The sequence below is a fragment of the Limanda limanda genome, chromosome 1 (assembly GCF_963576545.1).
Source record: "Limanda limanda chromosome 1, fLimLim1.1, whole genome shotgun sequence".
Taxonomy (NCBI): Eukaryota; Metazoa; Chordata; class Actinopteri; order Pleuronectiformes; family Pleuronectidae; genus Limanda; species Limanda limanda.
In genome coordinates this window covers 38,543,105-38,570,645 of record NC_083636.1, presented here as the reverse complement: position 1 = coordinate 38,570,645, position 27,541 = coordinate 38,543,105, and the positions used below count along the sequence as shown (strand labels likewise).

At 41.4% G+C, this 27,541-nt stretch overlaps 1 protein-coding gene and 3 non-coding genes across 4 annotated transcripts; 1 reads left to right on the top strand and 3 right to left on the bottom strand.

Annotated features, from left to right (window-relative positions):
- The first annotated feature begins 578 nt into the window (after positions 1-578).
- Positions 579-8,858, top strand: LOC133013074 (glycosyltransferase 8 domain-containing protein 2-like). Its single transcript, XM_061080367.1, has 9 exons — positions 579-597; positions 2,350-2,442; positions 2,627-2,828; positions 3,413-3,530; positions 3,639-3,723; positions 5,323-5,435; positions 5,583-5,749; positions 6,278-6,390; positions 8,680-8,858. Exons 1-9 carry the CDS (start codon positions 579-581, stop codon positions 8,856-8,858), a joined length of 1,089 nt encoding a protein of 362 aa, XP_060936350.1.
- A 5,552-nt stretch (positions 8,859-14,410) lies between these two features.
- On the bottom strand, positions 14,411-14,601 carry LOC133014739 (U2 spliceosomal RNA). The gene has a single exon (XR_009681484.1). It is a non-coding gene; the product is annotated as a U2 spliceosomal RNA (small nuclear RNA).
- A 1,086-nt stretch (positions 14,602-15,687) lies between these two features.
- LOC133014724 (U2 spliceosomal RNA) lies at positions 15,688-15,878 on the bottom strand. Its single transcript, XR_009681482.1, has one exon. It is a non-coding gene; the product is annotated as a U2 spliceosomal RNA (small nuclear RNA).
- Positions 15,879-16,947: 1,069 nt separating this feature from the next.
- LOC133014711 (U2 spliceosomal RNA) lies at positions 16,948-17,138 on the bottom strand. The gene has a single exon (XR_009681480.1). It is a non-coding gene; the product is annotated as a U2 spliceosomal RNA (small nuclear RNA).
- Positions 17,139-27,541: the final 10,403 nt, after the last annotated feature.

The following is a 27,541-nucleotide window of genomic DNA, read 5'->3' as shown; positions in this document are numbered from 1 at the left end:
ACAGAAGAGCCTGCTCCATTGTAAAGGCCTTTACCACTCAATGATGCAGCTGTAGATGTTGCTGAGGATCGTTGGTGACATAAAGAATTTCCCCAGCCACCTCAGGAAGTACAGCCGCTGTTGTGATTTCTTGGCCAGCTGGGTAGTAACTACTGTCCAGAATAAGGTGTAAGGAATCATATCAGACCGTCTGTGTATTTAGTATTTATGTTGTCAGTCATGTGATCCTTTGAGAGTCGCTTTTACAATCTCTTGTATGGAGAAGCAACCTGGTTTGATTTATTAATGACGCTGAGCCAAGTGCTTCTTAACAGTTAAGTCTGTAGTTAAGTCTGTACTCCAGAGACTTTTATGTGTCCTTCTTAGAAGTCTGATGAATTATGAGACCTGTCATCTGTCACTTTCAGCTGTGTTGGCAGATTCATTCTCAACTGAGGCCAGATCCTTCATTCATCCCACCAGACATTTGTGTTACTGTAACGCCAAGAAATATTTAATCTCTTGTTTGTCAAGTTAACCTCTCTCCATTTTGTGTGTGTGTGTGTGTTTGCAGATGCTGTTGGTGGCAAACATGAAACATGGCTCTCCTGAGAAAAAGTAAATATAAACTGATTTATACTTTCATCAGTTTACATGAGACAAAAAAAAGTGTCATGTGTGTGTATCCTGTTTCTGTCCACCAGCAGAGGCACTAACGAGGTCTGTTAGTCGACTACGGGGTGAGCTTTGTTGAAGTGATGTTTAGTTGGTGAAGCAGTAAAGGAACCCCTGACTTCTTTCTTGGCATGGCAACAGGAAAGTATCCAGCTTGCATGCATGTGCACCAAATGTGCACGTGTGTGCTGGGGGAGGGGGCATGATGAGGTGGCCAGATGACAGGCTGTCAGGAGTTATAGAGTTCATGATTCCATTCAAGGTTGGAACAGCTGGATTGAATGCAAATCTCTTGTTTAGAGTTTGTTTCCAAAATTAAACAAAAACAAAAAACGCATGTTTTAAATTAGTGATATTAAACAGTTGTTTTTTTATAAAATAAAACAAGGGTTAATTTAATAGGTGGATTTCACCCAAATCCATCTGGTGCAACATTCAAGTTCAGGTTATAAAAATCTTAAACAATGTAAAAAGATTCTAATGTGTCTCAGAAAGCACATCTGTGCAGGTCTTTGTTTGGGTCAAATATTTCAGAGTGAAACTTCTTCGCAGATAGGATATTGTCCTGGGTAAGTTATGACACCTGGACCAGCAGCCAGAAAGGGCTTTTAAATTGTTTTCAGGGGGATGTTTGATCTTCTTTCCCTCTTGTCTGTCTGGCAGCTGGTGGACACACTCAAACACTGGATTGAAACACAATGTGCATCTCTGTGGCTCTGTAAGAAAAATAATGACAGCAAACACAGCAATTCAGCAGGGATTCAGTGATGCTCTTATTCTATCAAAAAAAATGATTGACATTATGTTTTTAGCTTTAAGTTTTAGAAGATGGAGTCTCATGTCTGTTAGTTTAACATGGAGCCAGAGCTGGGAGGCAGTTGGCTTAACCTTTTACGAAGGCTGGAATCAGTAGAAAAAACTACAAATACATCTAAAGTTAATCAACAAATTATATTTCATTTGTTTAATCTGCACTCTGAAGTAAAATCAGCACTCTGGTTGAACTGCAACATGTTAATAAGTCAGGATCAGAGTTCCCGGTAGTTGTTTTTAAATTTGGAAGGAACTAAGCATAATGTTGCCCCTGCTCCAAATGTTCATGTTACACTAAACTAATATCCTCGTGGCCATAGCTCCATATTTAACATGAGCCGCTTTCAGGCATAACCTCCGCAGATGGCTGCATAAATGTGTCTTGTGGATGCGACTTCCAGTATTAGGAACGTCTCGAGGGATTTCCCTTACATCTGGCTCAAACTTCCTCTTGGATTTAAATACCTGAATAGAATTTGGTTGTCAAAGTTCACTGTGACCTCATAATAGTCGTCTTTGGCTGTAACTCATTACTAAAAATTTGGACGCCAATTGTGTCTACTACCATGAAATTATGTCGTGATGCCTTCCCAAACCTCCAAAGGTCAACGTCACTTTAACATAACACTGTTACTCTGTAACATAACAGTTACTCTGGTTGCCGATCAAGTCAATCATTTAGTGGAAAATTATTTGACTTTTTTGGATTCAAAGAATTTAAAATGTGCGACATTTGTTGATAATGACAACAGTCATTATAGATTGACCCACTGATGCTAATATTTAAAGGGGAATTTCTCTGAAGATGGTCGGGAATAGATATGAGAAATCTCCCACTGCACACTGAGAGAAACCTTAGAATCTGCTTTCCCTGTGTTTCAGTTAATCACGTCCTCCTGGTGCTGGTCGTACTGATGTTGTGTCTGCTCCTGCACAACACACTGTTCAGAGCCTCCACTCCGCCCAAGCTCCCAGGTACATCCACACAGTTTGTTATCCCATAATTTATCCTTCATTTTATGTATCGTGTAGTTGTTAAAGAAGAATTCAACAGAGAAACACAATCAGAGTAAGCGGGGTCCAATAGCATTTACAGGCAGGAGTGGCTATGCATGACACAAACGTTGACTTCCAACCTACGCTGTCTGCTTCCTCTCAGATCACTGGAGGGGCCGTGGAAGCGCAGCGCGAGTTCCTGCACTGAAAGTACCGGAGGCAGATAATGTCGTCCCTGTAGTCATCTGTGCATCAGAGGAGCGGATGGGTGGAACCATGGCTACCATCAACAGCGTCTACAGCAACACAGACGCCAGCGTTTTCTTCTATATTGTTACTTTCCGGGATGGTGTGAAACTGTCAAGGTCTGTTTTTAAAGGTTCAATGATGATTTTATATTTCAGGTGATTTGGGATTTTAAACTGTAAATGTATTGGTCAACTTTAACTGTTTCAAAATATGAAGGGGACCTGATATCCCAGTTTTATTGCTTATCCACTTTTCACTGTGATACTCAACACCAATCCTTAAACCAGGAAGCACTCAGAAACACAACTGCTAGCAAAAATCTTCTGTGTCATTGAAAACAGTCCCAGAAATATATTATTGCCTAAGAATAACCTTTGCTAAAAATTGCACATCATTCACAAAGTGACACATGTTGATTATTTTTTCTTTAACATTGTGAGATGTTTTCAACATTTTCCTTGATTTCTCAGAGAGTAATTAGAAAAATGTGTGATTCTAAATGTGGTCTCACAAGGGGGCTGCTGGGCCTTGGTGGAGGGAGGCAGTCTTCTGAGTGCCATTCTGGTTTAAATAGATCAATATTTCATTTTGGCCTGGCAAGGTATTCTCGTTCCATCTGTACTGTAATAGAGCAAACTCTACTTATCACGCTGACCTTCATGTTTATCTACCTCTTCTTTCTTTCTTTGCCTTTCCGCAGGCAGTACATTGAGAAGACTAAACTGAAAGGCATCAGGTATAAGATACTGGAATTCAACCCCATGGTTCTAAGAGGAAAAGTGAAGCCAGATTCCTCTCGACCTGAACTGTTACATCCAGTGAGTTGTGGATTTACTTTTGTTCATGCAGCAGAACAATCATTACACAGTGCACGCTCATGTAAGTCCTCGGGAGCATGAAATAGTGACTTTGCTTTTATTTTGCAGCTCAACTTTGTGCGCTTTTACTTACCCCTGCTTGACATCAACCACAAAAGAGTGATCTACTTGGATGATGATGTCATTGTGCAGGGTACGTAATGGGATGAGCGAGTACTGCATTATCTGTATCTGTATCTGTATCTGTTAACCATATGAATTATCCGTATCCGTACTCGGAGTGGGCAAGGCCTAACCCGGAAGTGTGTGTGATTTAACCCGGAAGTGGGCTGGTTCAACATAACTTTCTTTTTTAACTTTGAAATTTTTTTATGATTTTTTTATTTTTATTTTTTTTTAAATTTATTTCCACACCAGGTGTGTGTGTGTGTGTGTGTGGCTGTGTGTGTGTGTGTGTGTGTGTGAGTGAGATGCGAGGGACGTTCACTGTCTCCCGGAGAAATGAACACTCTGCGCCCCCAGCACAGAAAGACGTGAACCACATTCGTCCACAAGTCACACAGACTGGTCCTGCCATTTTCACTCTACACTAACACTTAAAGTTTAGTGCAGTGTAATTGTTTGCCGTGATAATTAAATGCCAGTGTGATAATAAATGACAATTTCAAACCATACAAACTGTCATGTTGTACTGTATTTAATAGAGGTTTACTTTACTGTAAAGTAAGTGTAAATGTAAAGTGAAAACAACAAAACCAGTCACCATGACCTGCGAACAAATACAATTCACGTCCTTCCACACTAAAAACACAGAGTGTCCATCTCTCCGGGAGACAGTGAACGTCCCTCGCATCTCCAGCGCTCCTCTACTGAGCCAATGCAGGTCTCGTGAACATTTTTCCAAAGACTCGTACCCGAAGACCTAGTCGGGAAATTAACGAATCATTTCTGCTTCCTTGACTGAGCCTATGGAACAGTCCCGATGCGCAGTGAACCTGAGTGACTGAGAGACAGAGAGCTGTTCTGTGAGTGAGTGAGCAGAGCCGTGTGTGACGGGAGGAGCGCTGTGACGCTGTGTAAGGATTTTCATTCAGTCCGAGCACAGATAATGACTCCGATTACTCGTATAATAATCGTACTCGGCAAAAGTGCTTTATCCGTACCGGATACTCGTTTCAGCCGAGTATCCGGCTCATCTCTAGTACTATGCGTCATCATGCCTGAAGGAAATTCTTTAAAGTTAATACAGAACGATAGATCCTACTTCATTGAAAAATATGTTTGCAGTCTGGGTACACTGCTGGTTCCAAGATGGTCCATCACACTTGTGTCAGCATGTTGTTATTATATACCAAGAAAGTTAAAACCATAGGCCACCGGGATGACAATTCATATATTATTTCATACATTCATTCACATTTATTTATTTTAGAATAGGACAAAATGGTTAATATCCCTTACGTATGTTTGAAGAACTCCGGCACTAGATTGATGATAAGTTGCCAACTACTGGCAAATGTTAGGGACAATCATCAGCTGTGTCCCTTTGGGTCTTTGGGTGTTTCTTGCTTTTTATTACAAGACATCCACAGGATCATCAGACCTGGGTGTGCTTTTTAATGCAGATCCAAAAGTCTGTCGACGGATTAACATATTTCAATATTGTCTAATGCCCAATGACTGAAGATTCAGACTGAGATTAACATCTCTTTTAAATAACTTTGATGTGACAGGTAGAGTGTATTTTTGTATGATGTATTCTGCCACCTATTTGTTTCTTCTTGCTTTCAAGGAGACATCAAGGATCTGTTCAACATCAAACTGAAGCCCGGACATGCTGCTGCTTTCGCCACCGACTGCGACCTGCCCTCCACGCATGAGATGGTGCGCAGCATCGGCATGCAGGTGGATCTTTATTCTTTTCTATCCGATCTCTTTGTACCTTTAACTGTCAGTGTGAGAGTTATACCCGAAAATCAAACCAGACAAAAACAATGTTTCTTAAGACTCATCATCTGAAAATCCATCCTCTCCTCTGAGCTCGTCTCCTAGACAACCTACATGGGCTTCCTGGACTACAGGAAACAGGAAGTCAAAGACCTGGCCATCAACCCCAGAGACTGCTCTTTCAACCCTGGTGTGTTCGTCGCAGACATTAGCGAGTGGAAGAAGCAAAAGATCACCAAACAGCTGGAGAGATGGATGGAAGAGAATTTCAGGTCAGATCTGGTGTGAATAATGACATCATTAGTATAACTGTAGCAGGCATCCACTTGGCAAATAACCCTTCATTACAACTTGAAGATCAGCAAGGAAACAATGTCAATCAATCAATTCTTATTTGTAAGGCCCATATTCACCGATCACAATTTATCTCATAGGGCTTAAAAAGGTGTGACATCCTCTTCCCTTACACCTCAATAAGAAACCTGTTTGTGATGACAAGAATATAGGTCTCACAGTACAGATGTCCAGATGTGTGATATATAATAATAGGACTGGCATATACTACAGATATTTGTTTGTCTTCAGGTGTGTTCTGACTTGAGTCTTTATCAAAACCACATCCTGAAGCAAAGTATGCTCCAATCTTGCACCAATCTAAATGTATTTTTTAACGTGTGTCAGATAATTTTGTCTTTTATTCTTTACTTGTTTTCCATATATCAAGGTTTTGTATTACCAGGTATTATATAGTATTATATAAAATCTGTCTGATCAGAAACTCTTCCCTTTCTCGCCACCAGGCAGAACATATACAGCAGTGCCATGGCAGGAGGTGTGGCGACCCCACCCATGCTGATCGTTTTCCATGACAAATTCACGACACTGGATCCTCTGTGGCACGTCAGGCACCTCGGTGAGATCATGTCTTTTTTTTCATACATAGAAGAATCTCAATGTGAGTTCCTAAGGAGAAAACGTATACATGAAATCATACTTCCGAAAATATAAATAAGAAAACAATTCATCCTCTTGTGGGCATACAATGAAAATTCAGTGATATTTTATTATAAGTGTATATATATATAGTCACTGTATCTCTAACTACCAAATAGAAAACGGAACAAAATCAGCAGTCCCTAAAATTGGAAACATGTAAGGAAATGCATAGACAGTTCTGGATGGCCCCCTGGTGGCAGATTGCAGTATATTTCATATACTTCCACCTCCTCCATGTTATCAGACATGGACCAAACTAAAAAGTGCTTGATAAATACACTTTCCACATGTATTTCAGGTAGTTCTCATTACGCTGATATATGTTTCTGATGAATTTGGTTTAACTTAGTTATTTGATGCCATAAAAACGTGCTGCGTTGTCATGATTGACAGCACCAAAGGAATTCAATATATAATTATATATATATATATATATATATACAGTGTAGTGATTTTAAAAAATAAACATGTGTTAAATTACAGCCATGTAGCTCTTAATCTTTAATAACTATCCGAATTGCTCATTGTGTCATGACATTTAAATGCATCATTAAAATTCCATCACAGCACAGACAACAAGGTAAAGCTTATTAACCTTCCAATGTTGTCCAGCAGAGGGCAGCATAGACTTGTAAAAATGAAATACAAACTTATATTTTTTTGCAGCGGTGCAGGACACATTTTTCTTTTGTGACATGAAAAAGGAATGTTCATGTCAACATGACGCGATTAAACAAACTTTCCAATAACAGCTTTGGAGTGGGAAAAGGGGTAGAGGTTAATTCACATTGACATGTTCACATTTATAAGACACTTGAAGCTAAGTAAGTTAATAATATAGAATGTTAATGAGACACAATGAGATCAGGTGATGAAGTGCGCAGTAAGAGCTAGTTACACATGTTAAAGGCTCATTAATGCAGCATTTAATATTAAAAAAGAGATACTTCCATTTCTAACAATGTAACCATCACTGTCCACAAACTTCTATTTCCTTTACATTGCTCAGCTATTGAGAAAAACATTCCTCTAGAGAGCATCACAGTCGAGAGTCTCTGATAACAACCAACATGGCAAAAGCTGGGGTGATGTGAAAATGCTCTTAAGAAAGAGGTCTGCAGTTTCCTATCAACTCTAAAAGTCCCTCCTCCAAAAAATTCCGCCATTGTTGAAAAGTCTTCCTCGTGTCTCATGGTCTTCTTTCTTCTACTCACCACTATGTTGATGGAGATGAGGGTGAGTCTACAAAACACTGTTAGAGTTTCAGAGGTAAATAGCGTTGCACCCAAATCCAAGTCAATTGGAATAACGGGGTGACCTTGTGTTCAAATGTAAAAAAAAAAAACAAGAGAAAGAAACACATAACATGCCTCCATACTGCTCCTGTGGTGTGACCCAAGTGTCTGTAAGCCCAACATTCAAATTCGACTTGAAACTGCATAATTTACACCATGTTTAAACCCTAAATGTCCTCTCATATCTTCCCCTGGAGCCGCGTTCACGTTCGCAACCATGCGTGAATTTTCCTTTTCGGTTAATTATCCCTTTGTTTGTATGATTGTGTTCAAGTAATGGATGCAGACCCAGAAGATGCTCTGTCGACAAACACCCTTCACTTGAAAATGCTCTTGACATGGCTGTAGGGCTGCTGACACAAACTGATGATAGCCATGACGGTTATTCATTTAAAGAAACAATCACAATCTGATACCAAATCTTCTTCTGCTGAGCCATTAAACGTATGTGCTGAGCTTGTATAGGCCAACGTTGTCCTGAACTGAACGTACTGTATCAGACTGACTGACTGAAGAGTCTGTCTCAGCACAGGACATCACAGCTGCATTGAATGCTGATTTGTTCTCTCTTGCACGGACCAAGCTGCCTTTGAACGGTGATGCGTTCATCTGCTGTTGTACATAGAGAAGCTGCTGTGATGTGTACAGAGGTCTGTTTGAAGTAATAGGGTCAGGGTAGCTTAGCTTAGTACTTCACTTTATCTGTGACTACGAATCCAGGCACAGAACTGAAGGAGATGATTCTAATTGATAGAATCAATGGATAATCTCATTATTATTACGTTCGAGTAATAATGTCAAGAGGTGATGAGGGGACTCATTATTTCAGCTACATATAGACAGAGAGAAACTTATTATATCGTAGGACTTCCCTCAGGTTAATTTTTTATAAAACATTCCTGTCTGTCCAGGCTGGAGTCCAGATGCCCGCTATTCCGAGAGCTTCCTACAGGAGGCACATCTGCTGCACTGGAATGGCCCTTTCAAACCATGGAAGTATCCCGCTGTTCACTTGGACCTGTGGGAGAGGTGGTTCATCCCCGACCCCTCCGGAAGATTCACCTTGGTACGACCTGATAGTGAGAGCTGAGGTCTGTGGAACGTACCTTGTCTGAGCCACAGGGGTGCGGTGAATGATGCGTGTGAAGTTGACGGCTTCACTGCAGGGAGGTGAAGGGGTAATAGGAAACAGACAGTGAATGTAATGCAGAGGAATGCTCTTGAAAATATATTTGCTTGGTTGAACATTGTATGAGAAACAGTGTTAATCAACTGGGTGCCCCCTGTATTGCTAAAGGCAATGTGACTACTCTGGCTTTAATGGATATCAGATGCAGGAACGTGTTCAAAGTGAAAAGATTTTTATCTGTGTCAAATTGAGCTGCAGAAAATGTGTTTCCTTGATAATTTGAAATAAAATCTCAGAATTCTTACTTTTTCACATTTTCTCTTCTTTTATAGGTCATTAATACTTAAAGGAGACATACTATGAAAATTCCATTTTTCCATTTCCTTTTGTAGTGCTTCTACACGTTAATATGGGTATCTGGCATGTCTACAGTCCCCAAAACTCTGGGAAAAAACTACTCCCACGATTTGTTATGGTTCCTCTATGTCAGAAACGATACGTTTGAGTGCGTCCAATGGGATTACGACCGAAAAGTGTTACGGTTTGGTAAAGGTTTGGACCCCAAAGCAGACACGGAAAGTAGATGGTAGTATATTAACGGTGTTTATTGGCTGGATAGGTGGAAGTAGGCTGGAGCGGCAGGAAGCTGGCAGGTAGCCAGCAGGTAGCAGGCAAGTAGCAGGCAGGTAGCAGGCAGGCAGCAGGCAGGCCGCAAGCAGGTAGCAGGTGGCAGATAGCAAGCAGGAAGCAGGTAAAAGAGCCGAGCGGCGAGGCACACCAGGGTTCTGGGTAGAGGAAGACACAATGGTTAGAGGATAATCCACGAGGCATGAAAATAGCGAGTTAAGCTACACACTGATACCATAGAAGACGGAAGAATCTGGCCTCGAAGTGGTGAGACGACCAGATACTTATGGAGGAGATGATCAGATGAGATTGGGTGCAGGTGTGCCTCGTCCGCATCAGCAGGAGCCAGCCACGCCCCCTACCACACAACACATACAGGGCGCAACACAGAAAGGAGGGAGGAGACACAACCACACAACACCACAACACAATCCTCACAGTACCCCCCCCTCAAGGGACGCCACCTGGCGGCCGGCCCGGCCTTTCCGGGAAAAGAGCGTAAAAATCGTCCAAAATCGATCTGTCCAAGATGAGGGAACGGGAAACCCACTGTCTCTCCTCCGGCCCATAACCCTCCCAGTCCACAAGATATTGGAAGCCTCGGCCTCGCCGACGTACATCCAGCACTCTGTTTACCGTGTAAGCAGGGTGGTCATCAATGTTCAGGGTGGGCGGAGGAGGCTCGGCAGGAGGGCTTAAGGGACTGGTGGACACTGGCTTGAGCAGAGAGACGTGGAACGTGGGGTGAATCTTGAGTGACAGGGGAAGCTTCAGTCTTACCGCACATGGATTGATGATCCGATCTACCTCAAACGGACCAATAAACCTCTGGGTCAGTTTCCTGGATTCGGTCTGGAGAGGCAGATCCCAGGATGACAGCCAGACCTTCTGTCCAGGCTGGTAGTCGGGAGCCGGGGTGCGGTGGTGGTTGGCCACCCGCTGATTGCGAGCAGCTGTGCGGACGAGAGCTGCCCGGGCCTCGCTCCAGACCCGATGAATCCGTCAAAGATGTTCCTGAACGGAAGGCACTGCCACGTCAGCCTCCTGGGATGGGAAGAGCTGAGGTTGGAAACCATTAGTGGCCATGAAAGGAGACATACCTGTGGCGGAGCAGACCAGGGAGTTGTGAGCGTATTCAATCCAGGGAAGGTGTGTGGCCCAGGACGCCGGATGTTGAGCAGAAACACAGCGCAGAGCCGCCCCCAGATCCTGGTTAGCCCGTTCTGTCTGGCCGTTGGTCTGCGGATGATATCCTTAAGAAAGACTGGCCGACGCTCCCAACGCCAGGCAGAACACCTTCCATGTCCTGGCAGAGAACTGTGGACCCCTGTCTGAGACGATGTCCACCGGGATCCCATGCAACCGGAAAACGTGCATGACCAGAAGGTTCGCTGTCTCCAGGGCGGATGGAAGCTTGGATAGAGGGATGAAGTGTGCCGCTTTAGAGAAGCGGTCAACGATTGTAAGGACCACTGTATTGCCTTCAGAGGAAGGAAGGGCTGTGATGAAGTCCACCGCAATACGCGACCAGGGGCGGTGAGGGATGGGTAGAGGGCGCAGCAGTCCCGCAGGGGCCTGATGTGAAGCCTTGCTTTGGGCACAGACAGAACAGGCAGCGATGAATTCCCTGGTATCCGCCGCCATGGAGGGCCACCAGAACCGTTATTGCAGCAGAGCCAGGGTCCCCCGGACACCAGGATGGCAGGCAATCCGGGAGGAGTGTCCCCACTGCAGAACTGGAGACTGGTGAGACGACCAGATACTTATGGAGGAGATGATTAGATGAGATTGGGTGCAGGTGTGCCTCGTCCGCATCAGCAGGAGCCAGCCACGCCCCCTACCACACACCACATACAGGGCGCAACACAGAAAGGAGGGAGGAGACACAACCACACAACACCACACAACACCACACAACACCACAACCACAACACAATCCCAACAGAAAAGTATGTCATGGTCCAACCATGCCCATGTAGGGAGTCTCGCTACATGGCCTTGGACCGCCCCCCACCATCATCTCACTGGCTCCGGGGAGAGATGGTGGAGCTAGCATTAGCATTAGCATTAGCATTGGCGCTGACGGAGCTCCATGGCTCCATCTGCCGGGGAGACGGCGCTCCAGCGGAGATACATAATTTATCTTCAATTTGACAAAATATTTCCGCCAGTTTGTGGTAAATACATTTTTGTGAATGGGGTTCCTATACATATAGTTCCAGTGTGTGCCTGGAAGGAGTATAATGCAAATCTTACGGTCCTATGACCCTTAGCTTGTCTATAACGCACCTTTAGATGAACTGTATATTATTAGGCCGGAACAAATTAGCTTTGAGCTGAGGTTGTGGATGTCATAGAGTTTAACAGATGAACTAAAATGTCGTTGGGGTTCCTCTTTCCATAGCTGACAATTTGAAAAATATAGCATATAGTCAGCCTCATCCTTTAAATGTGATTATTATAGAGTGAAAAGGGGACTTCCACCAAAACAGCTCCACACACAAACTTGATGTTCTTCCATACATTTCCCCATCTAGTTGGCTATACATTATCATGGCTGCTTATTATCTCTCATGTCATAAAAATAGTTTTGCGGCCCTGCATACGATCTTTGAATGCTGCGATTCCTGTGACCCGGAAAACCTGCGTAACCTACAAGAAGTCTACATGTACACCACACTATTGCTGTCATTCACTGTCCAGCTGCAGCTATGTGGAGCAGACACTTCCCCCTCACCTCCTGCTGACTGTGTTTGAGAGGACATGTGATTTCAGAGTCATGTCCCTAACGTTGTATCAAATGTTCTCCCGGTGGTGGATAAGTGATGTGCATTCCATGTTTGCTTCCAACCACACATCCCATTTGAAAACAATCTGTTCTCTGTCTGTAAATTCAACACAAATCAAAAACAACAAGAATCCTTGTGCGTTAGTAGTCTCCGCACTACTTATCTTAAGCACTTTAGATACTTTTAAATGTTCTGTCAGATTTTCTCTCCAGGTGCATGAGGCTTTGCACGGATCAGTATAATTGTACTGTGGATTACCAGGGACTCTAGACTCCTTCTCTTTTCAAATGCCTTGCCTCGGCTATGACGCAGAGTTGCACCTCTTTGCACAAGCCAATGACTCACCACCATATTCCTGTCTCAGTGAGAAGCACCTGACACCAGATAACTGCACAACGTGACTCCTGAAAGCAGAATCAGAATTAAAGTAGGTCAAAGGGCAAATAGTCTCCCCGTGGATGATAAAAATAAATTACACTGAGGAGAGTTATAATGGTGACATCATCATGTTGTGTTTTAATGATATGCCAAAAATTGGTTTGTTGGGGATACAGAAATAAGTTATATTCTCTTTAGCAATTACTTGTGCACAATTTGAAAAAGAGTGGGATGTGTTGTATGTACAATAATATTAAGATATTCTAAAAGAAAAGATGTAAAAGACGTTTACCACTCAATTCTATGTGCTAAATTCTCATGGTATTTCAGAAGATAAATGGTATAGTCCACAAAAAGCTACATCCCTCTGGAATACCTTCCACACTGCAATAGAGTTTGTTTACAGACATTATGCAGAGTTTAACTGGAAACACTATCTACCACTTTGGTTTGACTTGTCTCCAACATTCAGACGTCCACTGCAGAAAAGCTCGACTTTTACACCCACAGTGCCTGAAATCAACCAGAATGCAAAGCAGCTACAAAATGGATTTACTGTGTAGTTGTCTTTTCCTGTTTTAATACTTGTCGTCAAGACAATAAGGACGGCGTGGCTCTCTTCTTTATTTTAATGAATTGAAGGTATGGCATAATGATGTGTTTTATGTTTGTTAATGTTTTCTTAAACATTTTGATAAACTTGTTTAATAATTGTGTGACCTAATACAACATGTTTGTTTTATAGGGCTGCCTTTAGGCAGAATATTTCAGGTCACTGTTTTTCCCCACATTTAGATTATTTGACCTTGTTTAGATTTAGTTTCTTTCTGATTAATTAGTTTGATTACTGGTTACTTTGTTTTATTTTGTTCTGATTTTTGGTCTTTGGGCAATGTGCAATATGGTTGACGGGTACTGTGCAATCCTGGTTTAATGGCTTGAATATTGGGGAGTTATTGGCTCCATGAACTAGAAACCCTCTTCTGTTATTTCATTGTATAATATCGCTTGCAGTGATAATCCACTGGTGCAATCACACCAGTGTTGGGATTCTTAAAGTGTGCTGTGCTTGTTTAATGCATTATATTTTAGCTTTGTTAAATTGGGTCTGGAGCCTTTAACTTCTCTCTTTTGAATCTGTTATTTATATCAAGTACAGGCCAGTACTCCATCCTTTGCACATTATCCTGTGCTGTTTTATCAGCCTTTTTAAATCATTTGTACGAATTGAATAAATTGTATATTTCTGGAATCCTCAGCCTCCCGTCCCGTTTATTCTGGATATATGTGGTGAACCCGATTGGCATTCAACTGTCACCCTAAACTTTTGACCACTACATATACTTCCAGAAAATCTATATGTCCTCGTGCAAGTACATTTCTTTACAGATATGTTTTCTGTCTGTAGTGACGGCTGTTTATTATGTATATCTAGTCTGTATTTGTATTAAATTGCCTATTCTATACTCTAACATGTGATCTTAGTGTGTCCTAAAGTTGCGAACAGAAAAAGGCAGAAGATTCTATTAATATTCCCTTTGAACTTTCAATAAATTGACAATAAAATATTTGTAAAGCACTTCTTATACAAATAAAGTAGCGTAAAATGATCTGATATACCGACCTTTGCCCAACAGCTAATACATGTCATGTAAGTAGAAACTTGAAATAAATCATTGTGTATTCCTGTGGATTGTTGCTTAGTTTTAGACAGAGTTAGGGGTGTGCACCGTTCCTGGAGGTACTGCAATACCAGGTCAATGCGTGGAGTGGACGGAGCAAGCCCCTATTCCATCTCCCAGTTCCAAAAATCAATTTAATATATGGTCCCCGGGTAGGGCACGTATCAGATATTAAACTGATAAGAACAGATACTACACTTGATCTTAGCCAAAAGGCCGAGAAGCGATACTGAACAATTGCCTGAGGAATCACACCGGTTCTCCTCCCAGTCCCCTTCACTCAGAGGTCTGAAAACACGTTCTAAACACAGTCTGTCAAACTGGAACAAAATAAGTCACTGAATCACTGGGAATACAACGATCTGACAAGTGAAACAAATACATAAATAAGTGTTTCATACAAAGGGTGACAAAGATTGTTCACATTATTTCTTGTTGTAGATTTCCCATCATGCAAATCTGCATTTACATATGAAAGGCTGAACTAAAATCGCCTTTTAACTAATTTAACTCCGGAAAAAACACACAGCAGCTCAACGGTCAGTTCATGTGACTCAAAGCTGAATCAGACTGAAATAAAAGTGGCTTAACTCACATCTGGAATTCAAAAAAAATAACTAAAACCTTCAAACTACATGTTTCAGCTGCTGCCTGAGTTCTCCTTTCGACAGCTTCCCCAAAACTTCCGCCACAAAACCTTCCCAAAAAAGTATTAATGCTTTACGTTAAATGTCCAACACGTTTTCAAAAAAGTAATGCACTAAAGTATGCTATTAGGAAATTATACCCATTGATATACATATATGTATTTTTTATATATATATATATATATATATATATATATATAAATAACAATTGCCATTTTACTACTAACATTTTTATTGTGTACCTCATCTTCCAGTATACTTCCAGAATATCTAAATGCCCTTGTGCAACTATCCTGTACGCACTTTACTCAAGTACATTTCTTTACAGATATGTTTTCTGTCTGTAGTGACGGCTGTTTATTATGTATATCTAGTCAGTATTTGTATTATATTGCCTATTCTATACTCTTACATGTGATCTTAGTGTGTCCTAAAGTTGCAAACAGAAAAAGGCAGTGGCTCAGTAAGATTCTATTAATATTCCCTTTGAACTTTCAATATATTGATAATAAAATATTTTTAAAGCACTTTTTATACAAATAAAGTAGCGTAAAATGATCTGATATACCAACCTATGTCCAACAGCTAATACATGTCATGTAAGTAGAAACTTGAAATAAATCATTGTGCATTCCTGTGGATTGTTGCTTAGTTTTCAACAAAGTTAGGGGGGTACACCGTTCCTGGAGATACTGCAATACCAGGTCGATGCGTGGAGTGGACTGAGCAAGCCCCTATTCCATCTCCCAGTTCCAAAAATCAATTTAATATATGGTCCCCGGGTAGGGGACGTATCAGATATTAAACTGATAAGAACAGATACTACACTTGATCTTAGCCAAAAGGCCGAGAAGCGATACTCAACAATTGCCTGAGGAATCACACCGGTTCTCCTCCCAGTCCCCTTCACTCAGAGGTCTGAAAACACGTTCTTAACACAGTCCGTCAAACTGGAACAAAATAAGTCACTGAATCACTGGGAATACAACGATCTGACAAGTGAAACAAATACATAAATAAGTGTTTCATACAAAGGGTGACAAAGGTTGTTCACATTATTTCTTGTTGTAGATTTCCCATCATGCAAATCTGCATTTACATATGAAAGGCTGAACTAAAATCGTTTTTTAACTAATTTAACTCCGGAAAAAACACACAGCAGCTCAACGGTCAGTTCATGTGACTCAAAGCTGAATCAGACTGAAATAAAAGTGGCTTAACTCACATCTGGAATTCAAAAAAAATAACTAAAACCTTCAAACTACATGTTTCAGCTGCTGCCTGAGTTCTCCTTTCGACAGCTTCCCCAAAACTTCCGCCACAAAACCTTCCCAAAAAAGTATTAATGCTTTACCTTAAATGTCCAACACGTTTTCAAAAAAGTAATGCACTAAAGTATGTTATTAGGAAATTATACCCATTGATATATACATATTTTTTTTTTTTATATATATATATAAACAAAAATTGCCATTTTACTACTAACATTTTTATTGTATACCTCATCTTCCAGTATACTTCCAGAATATCTAAATGCCCTTGTGCAACTATCCTGTACGCACTTCCCTCAAGTACATCTCTTTACAGATATGTTTTCTGTCTGTAGTGACAGCTGTTTATTATGTATATCTAGTCAGTATTTGTATTATATTGCCTATTCTATACTCTTACATGTGATCTTAGTGTGTCCTAAAGTTGCAAACAGAAAAAGGCAGTGGCTCAGTAAGATTCTATTAATATTCCCTTTGAACTTTCAATATATTGATAATAAAATATTTTTAAAGCACTTTTTATACAAATAAAGTAGCGTAAAATGATCTGATATACCAACCTCTGTCCAACAGCTAATACATGTCATGTAAGTAGAAACTTGAAATAAATCATTGTGCATTCCTGTGGATTGTTGCTTAGTTTTCAACAGAGTTAGGGGGGGTGCACCATTCCTGGAGATACTGCAATACCAGGTCGATGCGTGGAGTGGACGGAGCAAGCCCCTATTCCATCTCCCAGTTCCAAAAATCAATTTAATATATGGTCCCCGGGTAGGGGACGTATCAGATATTAAACTGATAAGAACAGATACTACACTTGATCTTAGCCAAAAGGCCGAGAAGCGATACTGAACAATTGCCTGAGGAATCACACCCGTTCTCCTCCCAGTCCCCTTCACTCAGAGGTCTGAAAACACGTTCTTAACACAGTCCGTCAAACTGGAACAAAATAAGTCACTGAATCACTGGGAATACAACGATCTGACAAGTGAAACAAATACATAAATAAGTGTTTCATACAAAGGGTGACAAAGATTGTTCACATTATTTCTTGTTGCAGATTTCCCATCATGCAATTCTGTATTTACATATGAATGGCTGAACTAAAATCGTCTTTTAACTAATTTAACTCCGGAAAAAACACACAGCAGCTCAACGGTCAGTTCATGTGACTCAAAGCTGAATAAGACCGAAACAAATGTGGTTTGATCCAAATGTGAAATTCAGGGAAAACGACAAAAAGCAATCCCCGCATCCGCATTGAACCACTTCCGGTTTCTTGTGCTGCTAGTTTGTGGGTGCCTTACATCCTGACTGCTGCCACCTACTGTCCTGGAGTATGAAGTACACGTTGACAATAACTCCTCAGTTCATTTGTCATTGCTGCTCCCCTCATCGTGATTGATTGACACATTGTCTTAATTTTCCAGTATGTTGCTCAAAACAGTAGGAAATAAATCAGATACAAACAGGAATTTAAGAGTGGTTAGATTTCCCATCATGCAATGCTGTGTTACTGTTTCCTAATGAAAGGCTGGACTAAATTTGTCTGTTTTATCTAACTCCAAAAAACAGCTCAACTGTCAGTTCAAGTGACTCAAAGATTAATCAAACTGAAAAAAGTGTGGCTTGATACACATCTTAAATTAAAAAAATAAACAACCTCAAAGAACATTTCCCCCGATGCATGGGACCCCTTCCTGTTTCTTTCTTTACCCACTTCCTGATGTGTGTACAACACTTGCATCAATCTGTTTCTCTTACAGTATATCTGTATTTTTTTTGATCGATGAGGAAAAAACAAGCTGAAAAACAGCAACAGTAGACAATATGCAGAGTGGATTTTCTATTGAGGGAAGCATGTCTGACAATGTGTTTTGCTGCAGTGATGTCAAAGAGTGGACATGTTGTTAGTGCACCAGAGGTAAACGGCTTGTAGCAGCAGCAGAAGTTCTCTCTAACCAACAACTTCAACACCAGGCTTCCTTCAGCCCATCAGAACTGACCCCTGCATCTTTGGCAGGACTTTACATGGTAATTTGCAAGGGGACGAGGCGGTGGATAGTGAAAGGGTTTCTAAGGGGGTCTGACCGTGGGGCCTCTCCCTAAAAGGCCCTCCCGGGGGTCAGTGAGGTCATTTTCTGTTAGTGTTTTTTAAACCCAAAAAATGCTAAGTGAGGCAGGAGATGAAATACACTACCAGATTATTTTAGGTAAACACTTAGCATCTCATGTCAACTTTTCTTTTAAAGCAATTTCTATACTCTATAATTGTTTTGTTTTCAATATGTAACTGATTCATGTCTTCCTCTGTGTTGTCACATTATAATTGTGTCATTACTCAGGACTTAGTGGTGGAGATTTAGGAACAGACAAAAAACCCTATTTGGAACAGATGGCCTTGTTTTATTGTAAACAAGCAAAGCCGAACACTATACATTTATACACAAATTATTAACAGAAAGCCTTGTGATAACCATATGTGGTCTCCACTCCATTAACAAATTTACATGGGTCTCTTCGGACTATTCTCCTAGATCTACTTCCGTCCCTGCCGGCTCTCTGTCTGCCTGGGGGACTGAGGAGCAGGCTGCAGGACAGGGTGTTGGGCACGCTGAGGGGTGGCAGAGGCGGAGGCAGGGGAAGTTATACATGGTATCATTTAGTAAGTTTATTTAAAACGTCTGCACACGTTATCTTCACTGTGTCAGAATTTAAACACGGACACATGTCCATGATGGGAGTGTGTTCATCTGAAAACACTTTTTCTCTTCCTTCTCTTATTCGACTACTTTCAACAAAACAAACAAAGCAGACAAACTTCTTATTTCTTTCTCCATGAATTGACCAACACTGATGTTGATTTGAACGTCTTTGCTTCACCTGCGTTTGATTCTAAATTCAGAATATCCAGTGTTCACTGTTTTCCAACGTTTCATTAGTGAATATGTTTTTTTATAGATGTAAACCTATTCTACACTTAATAAACCTCATAATAAATCTACAGATGATGGTTCCTGTATGGAGACTGGGCCACTACAGCACATGCAGATAGCGCCCCCTTCTGGTGAAATGGCACGTTGTGAGTTGGTTGTATTGCTGTGTCTTATGACATTTTTATTTATATCTGTCTGAAATGCTGTAATAGAACCATTCATTTTTACCAAAGATCAAAGTTGCATAATGCATTTTTTTTAATCAGACTAATTGAAAGCTGATATTCTAGAAGCTCTACTTTCTATAACCTCCTTCGCGCTAACACAGATTCACGACGTAGGACAGATGCTCTTTTACAGATTATACATTTTTCATACATTTATCAAACTACAATACATCCTGCAATCAGATCTCAGTTCATCCTATGGCTAAATAACTGTTTATCACATAACTGTTGATGTGCAGATAACGAGATAAAATGTCTCTGATCTATTCAGTCTTATGTATCTTTTTCCGTTTTACTCTCAATTTCCCGTTTCTATCTCATTTACACTGAAGCTCCCGTCCATGCTTCACATGTAATCACCTACATGTGGTTACACTGCTCCTTCTCTGCTGAGTTGCAGTGATGTGTTTGCTGTGCTGCCAGGCTTAAAGAAGCAAGCTAAATAAATTAATTTCATGTCAACGTATTATGACACTAACCCAATTATGCATCAAAGGGAACTTTTTTTTCTCGAGCCTGCCTCGCTGTCACAGTCTTTTAAGCCCTGTTTGTGTTATTTATGACTTTTTAAGACATCAGGGGCTCAGGGAGCTTAACTGATAAACACACTTCAATGTTTAGAGGAAATCCACTATCAAAGTTTCTTTGCAGGAGAATATGCAAAGACCCGAGAGTTTATGATGTGTGTGATGTTTTGCATATTCCGAAAGATCTGCAGTGATATTCTGATAAAGGTCCTGTTTTCTTATACATCGTCACATCCTCCAGCTTTATGGAGAGGCGTTGGACTAGTGGCAGAAACTTGGACTATGGGCAGAAAAGTTCCACGGAGAAACAACAAAAAGATGAACCTGGGACGATCTGTCCAAAAATCCAAAGGGATTCTCCCTACCCTGTCTAGTGCCCCTGAGCAAGGCACCTTACTCCCCTAACATCTGCTCCCCGGGCGCCGTACACGGCTACCCACTGCTCTGTGTGTCTGGCACCAGATGGGTTAAAAGCAGAGGTTAAATTTCCCCTTGCATGAGTGTGCCTGTGCATGTCTCTGCATGTGTTTGGGACAAATAAATGTATCTTAATCTTAAGGGACAAGAGACATTCCCAGACCAGAGAGAATATGTAGCCGCTCCAGCAGATTCTGGATCTGTCATGTGGACATACCTGGTATAGGAAATCGACCGAAAGGAATGAATTAATCCCCATTCATTGGTGGTCTAGCTCAAACCTGTTTGAGGCAACAAGGCTGAGTATGCGAGTGTAAATGGGATCATCTGGATAAATCTACCTGGGGACTGGGGCCCTCTCTTGGAGCCGAGCCTGGGAAAGTACAGGGACCCTGGCCAGAGTCTGTCCACCACTCACACAGCTTTAGATGTAACGATCGGGTGTGAAGCCAACTGGGAGACGGATGGAGACGAGGGATCTGCTGAGGCTACAAAAAAATGTGTTGAAAACCACACTACTTAATAAAGGTCTTCAAATTAATCACTTTAGTTTTTGCGCCAGGGTTCTGCCCAACAGCCAAAAAGGATAAATAATACCATATAGCTCTAGTTATGTAGAGGTAGCCTGGAACACTAACTGCTGACACAGATTCATCTCTTCTACAACTCAACCTGGCACAGTTTGACTTCAGGCCAATGGAAATTAACAAAGCACAACAACAGTATTTTACTGCATTTCAAAGCTATAGTCTGGTTTGTTATATCCCAACAGAGCAAAGGTGGGTTTTCGCTTATCTGTTTTCCTACATCACAGCTCTAATATCAATCTATTCATTCATCCATCCATTGGTTGTCAGTCATTCAACCTGTTTCTGTTGCAGCTCCACAATCCATTAACTGACTTCACCACTAGATGTCAGCACCAGCTAATCTATCAGCCACACAGCCAGAGACCACACGTTGGCCTGGTTTCCATCAGGGACTTCAAGAACTAGCTTGGGCTAAATCTTTATTCATCAACCCCCCCACCCCCAACCCCCTCCACCCTCAAGAAATCAATTCACTGCCTCCACCCTATTTGGAATGTATTTATGTTAATTTCACAGAGTAACTGTGCTTGCCTGGCATAAAAACACACACACACACAATTTGGGTTTGATTACACAACACGTGCAGAGGGAAATTGTGTATTTGCATGTATTGGAGAGGAGGGGGAAGGGGGGGGGGTCCTGTTGGGATTAAACCTGGTGGGTTTCATATTTAAGGGAGTGAAACACTTGTGGATTTGTGGAGAATCTGAAAGCTCAACCAGGAAAATCACAAATGAGGTGAGGAAGGATAGAAATGCAAGAATTTCAAATGTAAGAGGATTCAATGGGTGGAAAAGAGATACTCGCAACAGTGAAATATTGTATATGTGATCATATATTTGTTTCTGCTGCATCTGCTTTCCTGAATCTTCTTAACTTAAATGCAACTGTTGAAATTTGGTCAATTTAATGGGATTAAACTGTTATTCATTTGCCAGCAAAACCTAAAAGGTCCAACTGAATGTCTTCTCACCAAAGGACAATGCTAGAGGACGTATAGTGCATCTGTTTTTTGAGAGAGAAAATTAAATAAAAAATACTATGCAAAGTGACATACTGTATAAATGTATTTGTACATCCCAGAGATGGGTAAACACACAGTGCCAACAATCAGGCAGCAGATGGAGATAAATGCAGAGGAGAGTTGGACGTGACTTGAGTTTGATGGGCTGGCAGTAAAATCAGTTTCCAGGTCTGGTGGTATAGTTTGTGCAGCTCTGCTCCTGCACCATCTGCCATAAGAAAGAAACAACATGTGTTCAGTGAGAGGTCGATTCTCATTGATCAGCAACTATAGGTCCATCAGTTACTAGCATGTTATACCTGCAGAAGCTAAACCACAAACTGTGTCCTCCATAGAGGCATCAGATTTATCTTGAAATTAGTTTTAATCAATCCCATCAATCACAATGTGTATTTCCTAATTTAAAGAAAAGAAATGTGTCCTCTTCATGTCCCACCGTCTCCTCTCTCACTTCCTCTCAGCCTGAGGTCTCACAGGTCACAGACACATTATGTCACGTGACGCAGGAAACCTGATGACATTACTGATTTAATAATAGGAATCAATTATGCTCGAGCTCTGCATTGAATCGATCAGAGCCGACATATTAAATACATCCATCAGCATATTGTGTCATGTTTTATTTCCCGCAAGGCTCCTTTGTACCACTCATACTAAAAGGACATCCTGAGGACACCTTCTTTTACCTTTTCATTTTTCAAAACTCTGTCGGCATGAGCTCCATATCAGTTTTAAACACGCATGAAAACGCACAACATGTGACTACTCGTGTACAGTGGGCTTGCGTGTGCCGGTGTTCCCAGGTTTGCTTGAATAAAAGCTCGGCTCCTACCGATGTGAGCGGCTGTATCATTGTGAAAAACAGGATTCAACAGCTGTCAGCAAAGAGAGCAGGGTCAGAAACACTTGTGATTGATTATCCATGTTACGTTTTACACTGGCGCCCGAGGCGAATGCTGGTTATTGTCCTTCCAGGAGCAGGGTCCTGTGATCGACACCTGACCAATCAGCGAAGGCCAAGTCGTGATCGAAGAGACCCAATCAGCAGCCGCTGTTTCCAAACATTTCTGGTCCTGCCTGTCCAGACTAAAAGAGATTACAAACTAAATCAGCGTTTTCCGAACTTCTCTGTTTAAGCAACTCTGAAACTCCAGAGCAATTCGGACACCAGGTGTAGATGCAGCCTGAGATTTGACTTCAATCATTTCACAGAATACAAAGAATTATTTTAAATGTAACAAATCTGTTCAAACCAATTCTTTATCCAGAGGTGCAGTGTCGGCTCAGCGTACCCAAACGATGCTCCACCACTTTTTTCTCCCGAGCGGGGAAATAGAATATTCACAGTTTACATAATCCAGCGGAAATTCAAATGCATTTTAAGCACTTGAACATCCAATCATCACTAAAGCGTGTGTCACGTAAAGTCACTCGAAAGGAGAAGGAGCCACGTTGTCACCCGACATCAGACATCAGACATCAGACGCCTCAGCGAGGACACAGACAGCAGTTAGGGAGGTTCATGTTTAATGATTTAATAAGGTCTGGAAAGGATGTTATAAAACCTGAAGTGGCCCTTAGTAGGAATAAGGTTGCTCACCCCTGCTCCAAGAGTTTGAATACATCGTAGAAGTGAAATGTCTCTGCAGCAGGAGAAGGAGCCGGATGACAGAGGGGAGCGGAGACTGAGATGTTATCCCCGTGACAACTTAGAAACCATGAGGTAAACACTTCCTTTGAGTTTGATCAGCAACTCAGAGGAACTTCTACGATACCACACACTGAGAGTTAACAACACTCACAGGAAAGAAGGGAACAGAGAAAAGATAACTGCATAACTGACTCGTCAAAGTCTGTGGATTGAGATAAGTTTCCACAGTATCAAGAACTGGGAATCGATGCTTTCCTGAGACCAAGGGCGACTTCATGCCGCCGAGCTCAGGAGCTGAACTGAGTGATACAAAGATCTGTGATGAATATTAACAGAGAGGTTGTAACAAAGGGAGACGGATGTGGACGGAAAGAGAGGAGAACACACATGGCCTCACACTCCTCAAGCACAAACACACACAAGTGCATGTGCAAAGCTTTTACCGACTCCCACTAATCATATCACTGTTGACAAATGAATATTTAAAACCGTGCTCCGCTCCTGTCTCAACACTTATCGGGCATCGCGACATGAAAACACTGTCAGCCGAGTTAGCGGCAGGCGATATTTCAGATTACGGAACATTGAGAACGCAGCACTTTCGAGGTGAATTAGAATTTGTTTGTGCAACTCTGTGCTTTGTGCTGAGCTCCTGAGTGTGGAGGCACCCGGGATGTGTTCGAGCGTGAGGGAACTCGTGTGACAGCAGCTCATCTGGATTCAGGACCGAGTGGCGTCAGCACAGGAGACAGGTCAGAGGTGAGGACACCTCCTGTGGAGAGGATGAACTCCAGCCCAGTGGACTGTGTGTGTGTGTGTGTGTGTGTGTGAGAGAGAAAGTGAGTCAGCTAAGAAGAACATGAGAGAGTTCCTGAACTTTGAAAAGATTGTGTTTGTGTGTGTGTTTGTGTGCATGAACTTTCCTGTTCTAGTGTTTGATTTTTATCTTTTTGTCTGAGCTCTTTGATGAAAGCATCATAAATGTGCACAATGTTGTGTGTTGTGTGTTGTGTGTTGTCAGAATCACACATCAGAGTTTGTATATCGTTGTTTTTACAGGTAAAGAGATTCGTCTTTTAACATTAAGACGAGCAATTCTTATTCAGTTTTATATTTCCATTTCATTTTTTACTTTCATCCACCCTTGACAGCGATGGAGAAATGAAGGTCCGCTGTGGCTCTGGAGATACAGCGGGTCGTCCACCGCCAGGGGGTCGGCGGTTTGATCCCGTCTCCCACATTCCTGAGGCTGAAGTGTCACAAGATACTGAAACCAAATGATGTATGATAGTGAAAGTGCTGTATATAGATGCACTGTATAAATGTGTGTGTGTGTGTGGGTGGATGACAAAAACTTTCATTTCAAACTAACTCATTTTATTTTGATGTTTTAATATGCATCTTGCCAACAGCAATATTATAATCTTTCAAATGTATCAAGCCAATTTAAATGAATGTATTTCAACAGTATAATATGAATACTGTTCTGTTTTATAATAGATATTTGAAGTATTTTTGAGATGCAACATTTGCATATACAGCAGAAAGAGGAGCTGAGGTTTGTCTCCAGGCCGGTGGATCATCCTCCTCCTGTTGAGTGTCAGGCTCTGCACTGCATGCAGGAGTGACGTCTTGAAGAATCTGTGTGTGCTGCGGACAGAACACTGAGGAGGTGTTTGGGTTTCAGGTCAGGTATTCAGGTCAGAAGTGAAGGACTTTGAGCAGAGTAGAGCTCAGACTGTAGGTTTCCTTCCCTCGTCCTACAGCCACCTTTGTTTTCTCCTCCCTGTGATGTGTTGGATTATAACCAGAGTCTTGTTCAATTTAATTTAACTGCTGTTAGATGCTTTTATCAGAAACACTTTAAATTATTCAGCATGAATTATACATGTAAATCTCCTCTAGTTTGCACAGATTGTCTATTTTGTTTATTTACAGTCCAGAATTATAATGTTAATGACTTTTCCTGCAAAAATGAAGTATCTTCCATAATTACAATTAACCATACGGCATTAACATTTGCACACAACCCAACAAAAATGTTCCACATTTATAAATGAGGTTTAACTTCAACAGGAAAGGATGTGAATTTAGTAGAATTTAACAATCAGTCAGTTTGTGTAACAGCTTGTGGGTGTTTATCTCTTTTTAAGGCAAATGAAACGTTAATCTGTAAAATGATACCAAACATCGATGAAATATTTAACAACTCATCTATCTCCCTATACGTGTTTCTACCAGTTTCTGTTCAGCCCGACTCTGTGAACCTCTCCTCTGTTGTTTTACTCTTTCTGTTCCTGTCTGTCAGTTTCATTTTGTCTCTGATGATATTTAACTGCCACTAAAACTTTTTGCGAGTCTCTTTTTGAAGTTGTACGTGACGAGAGATGTTTCATACAACCTTCAACTCCCACCCCTCTCCCCCACCCGCCTGTCCTTCCCTGTTTGGTCAATTTATTCTCTTTTGATTAATTAACAACGTCAGTTTGAATCTGTTGTGCCGTGTGACCCCCGAGTGAAATAGACGACCTGTGAGATTTACTCACACTGGCATTGAACTTTTCTCTGTTTTTTCTGTTTTTCTCCTTTGAGTTTGTTTTTCGGCCATCTGAGGATAATAAATCTGTGCTGGGACCTAATAACCATCGCTGACAATGTTGCAGGAGAAATGTTTAAAAGCTGGATCAAAGTGTTTAAGCCACAGGAGCTGAGTGAGGAGGTGTGTTCGAGTCGTGCGGGAGCTAAATGCAGTTTGATCAGCGGGGAACCAGACGGACTAAAAGGTTGAGGCATGAAGCCCCTTTGATGTACACATACAATGTCTGAACAATATTGGGTGGAAGCCTCATTATTGGAACCAACTTTTCCAGGACATAAACTGAAGGTTAGTTTATTCTTTTTAACGTTTAGAAATCATCTGCCAATAATTTGGTATTTGATATTGTCTGCAGGGACAATTTTGAGGTTTAAACGTTGATGTGACTCCAAAAGAATGATCTCTGGTCACTTTCTAAATGTGTATTTAATTTTTATTTAATTATGTGGAAGCCTCATTATTGGACCCAACTTTTCCAGGACATAAACGGAATGGTGAGTTTATTGTTTTTTAAATCAAACTGGGACTTATTTGGTATTTGGTGTTGTCTGCAGGGACAGTTTTGAAAAATAAAACATGCTCCCTGGTCACTTTCTAAATGAATATTTAATATCACCACTGTTACAGATTTATTCTGTGATGTTTCTATATTTAAAGGTTAATCACATTTTGTAGGAATAGGGTGAAGGAGGTCAGACATCTGGAGGGAGCCTTGTCTTTCGTGTCAGGAGGGGACAGTTGAGAAAGGGTTCCTGTGAATGACCAAACCAGTAGGAGACCCTGGGGGTAGCCCACCCAGTTATCGCTGGAGGGACTACACATCCCATCTGGCATGGGAACGCCCCCCCACAGAGAAACTGAAACGTGTTGCTGGGCAGAGAAAGGACTCGGATGACCGGCTCCGTCTGCGACCGGAGCCCAGACATTTTTTTTTAAAGGTGTCATTATCAGTCACTAAATCTATCCAACAACCAATTTGTGAATAAACACGACTTTTATTTAAAATCCCTGTAGAAGTGACAAATTGGCAGTTTGACCCTATGAATTAAATATTTAACAAACACGGGAGTCATGCTCGCGGAGCATTTTTAATGAGGCTCTGATGAGCCATGTCTCTAGTGACACACTAATAGTGAGAATGAGCGAGTGTCTGTGTGTGTGAAAAACATCCAGTCCATCTATTCTTCGCCCATAAGGGACTATTATGTTCACTACGCTTTGTGTTTGTGTTTATTTATTTCACGCAGCACACAGTACATCATCGCTGATTACCACAGAGACC

What these genes read in the sequence shown, in the direction of transcription:
- LOC133013074 (XM_061080367.1), top strand. An exon ending in GACCTGAACTGTTACATCCA is followed by an intron (nt 3,531 to 3,638) that starts GTGAGTTGTGGA and finishes TTTATTTTGCAG; the next exon opens with CTCAACTTTGTGCGCTTTTA. An exon ending in TGGATGGAAGAGAATTTCAG is followed by an intron (nt 5,750 to 6,277) that starts GTCAGATCTGGT and finishes TCTCGCCACCAG; the next exon opens with GCAGAACATATACAGCAGTG.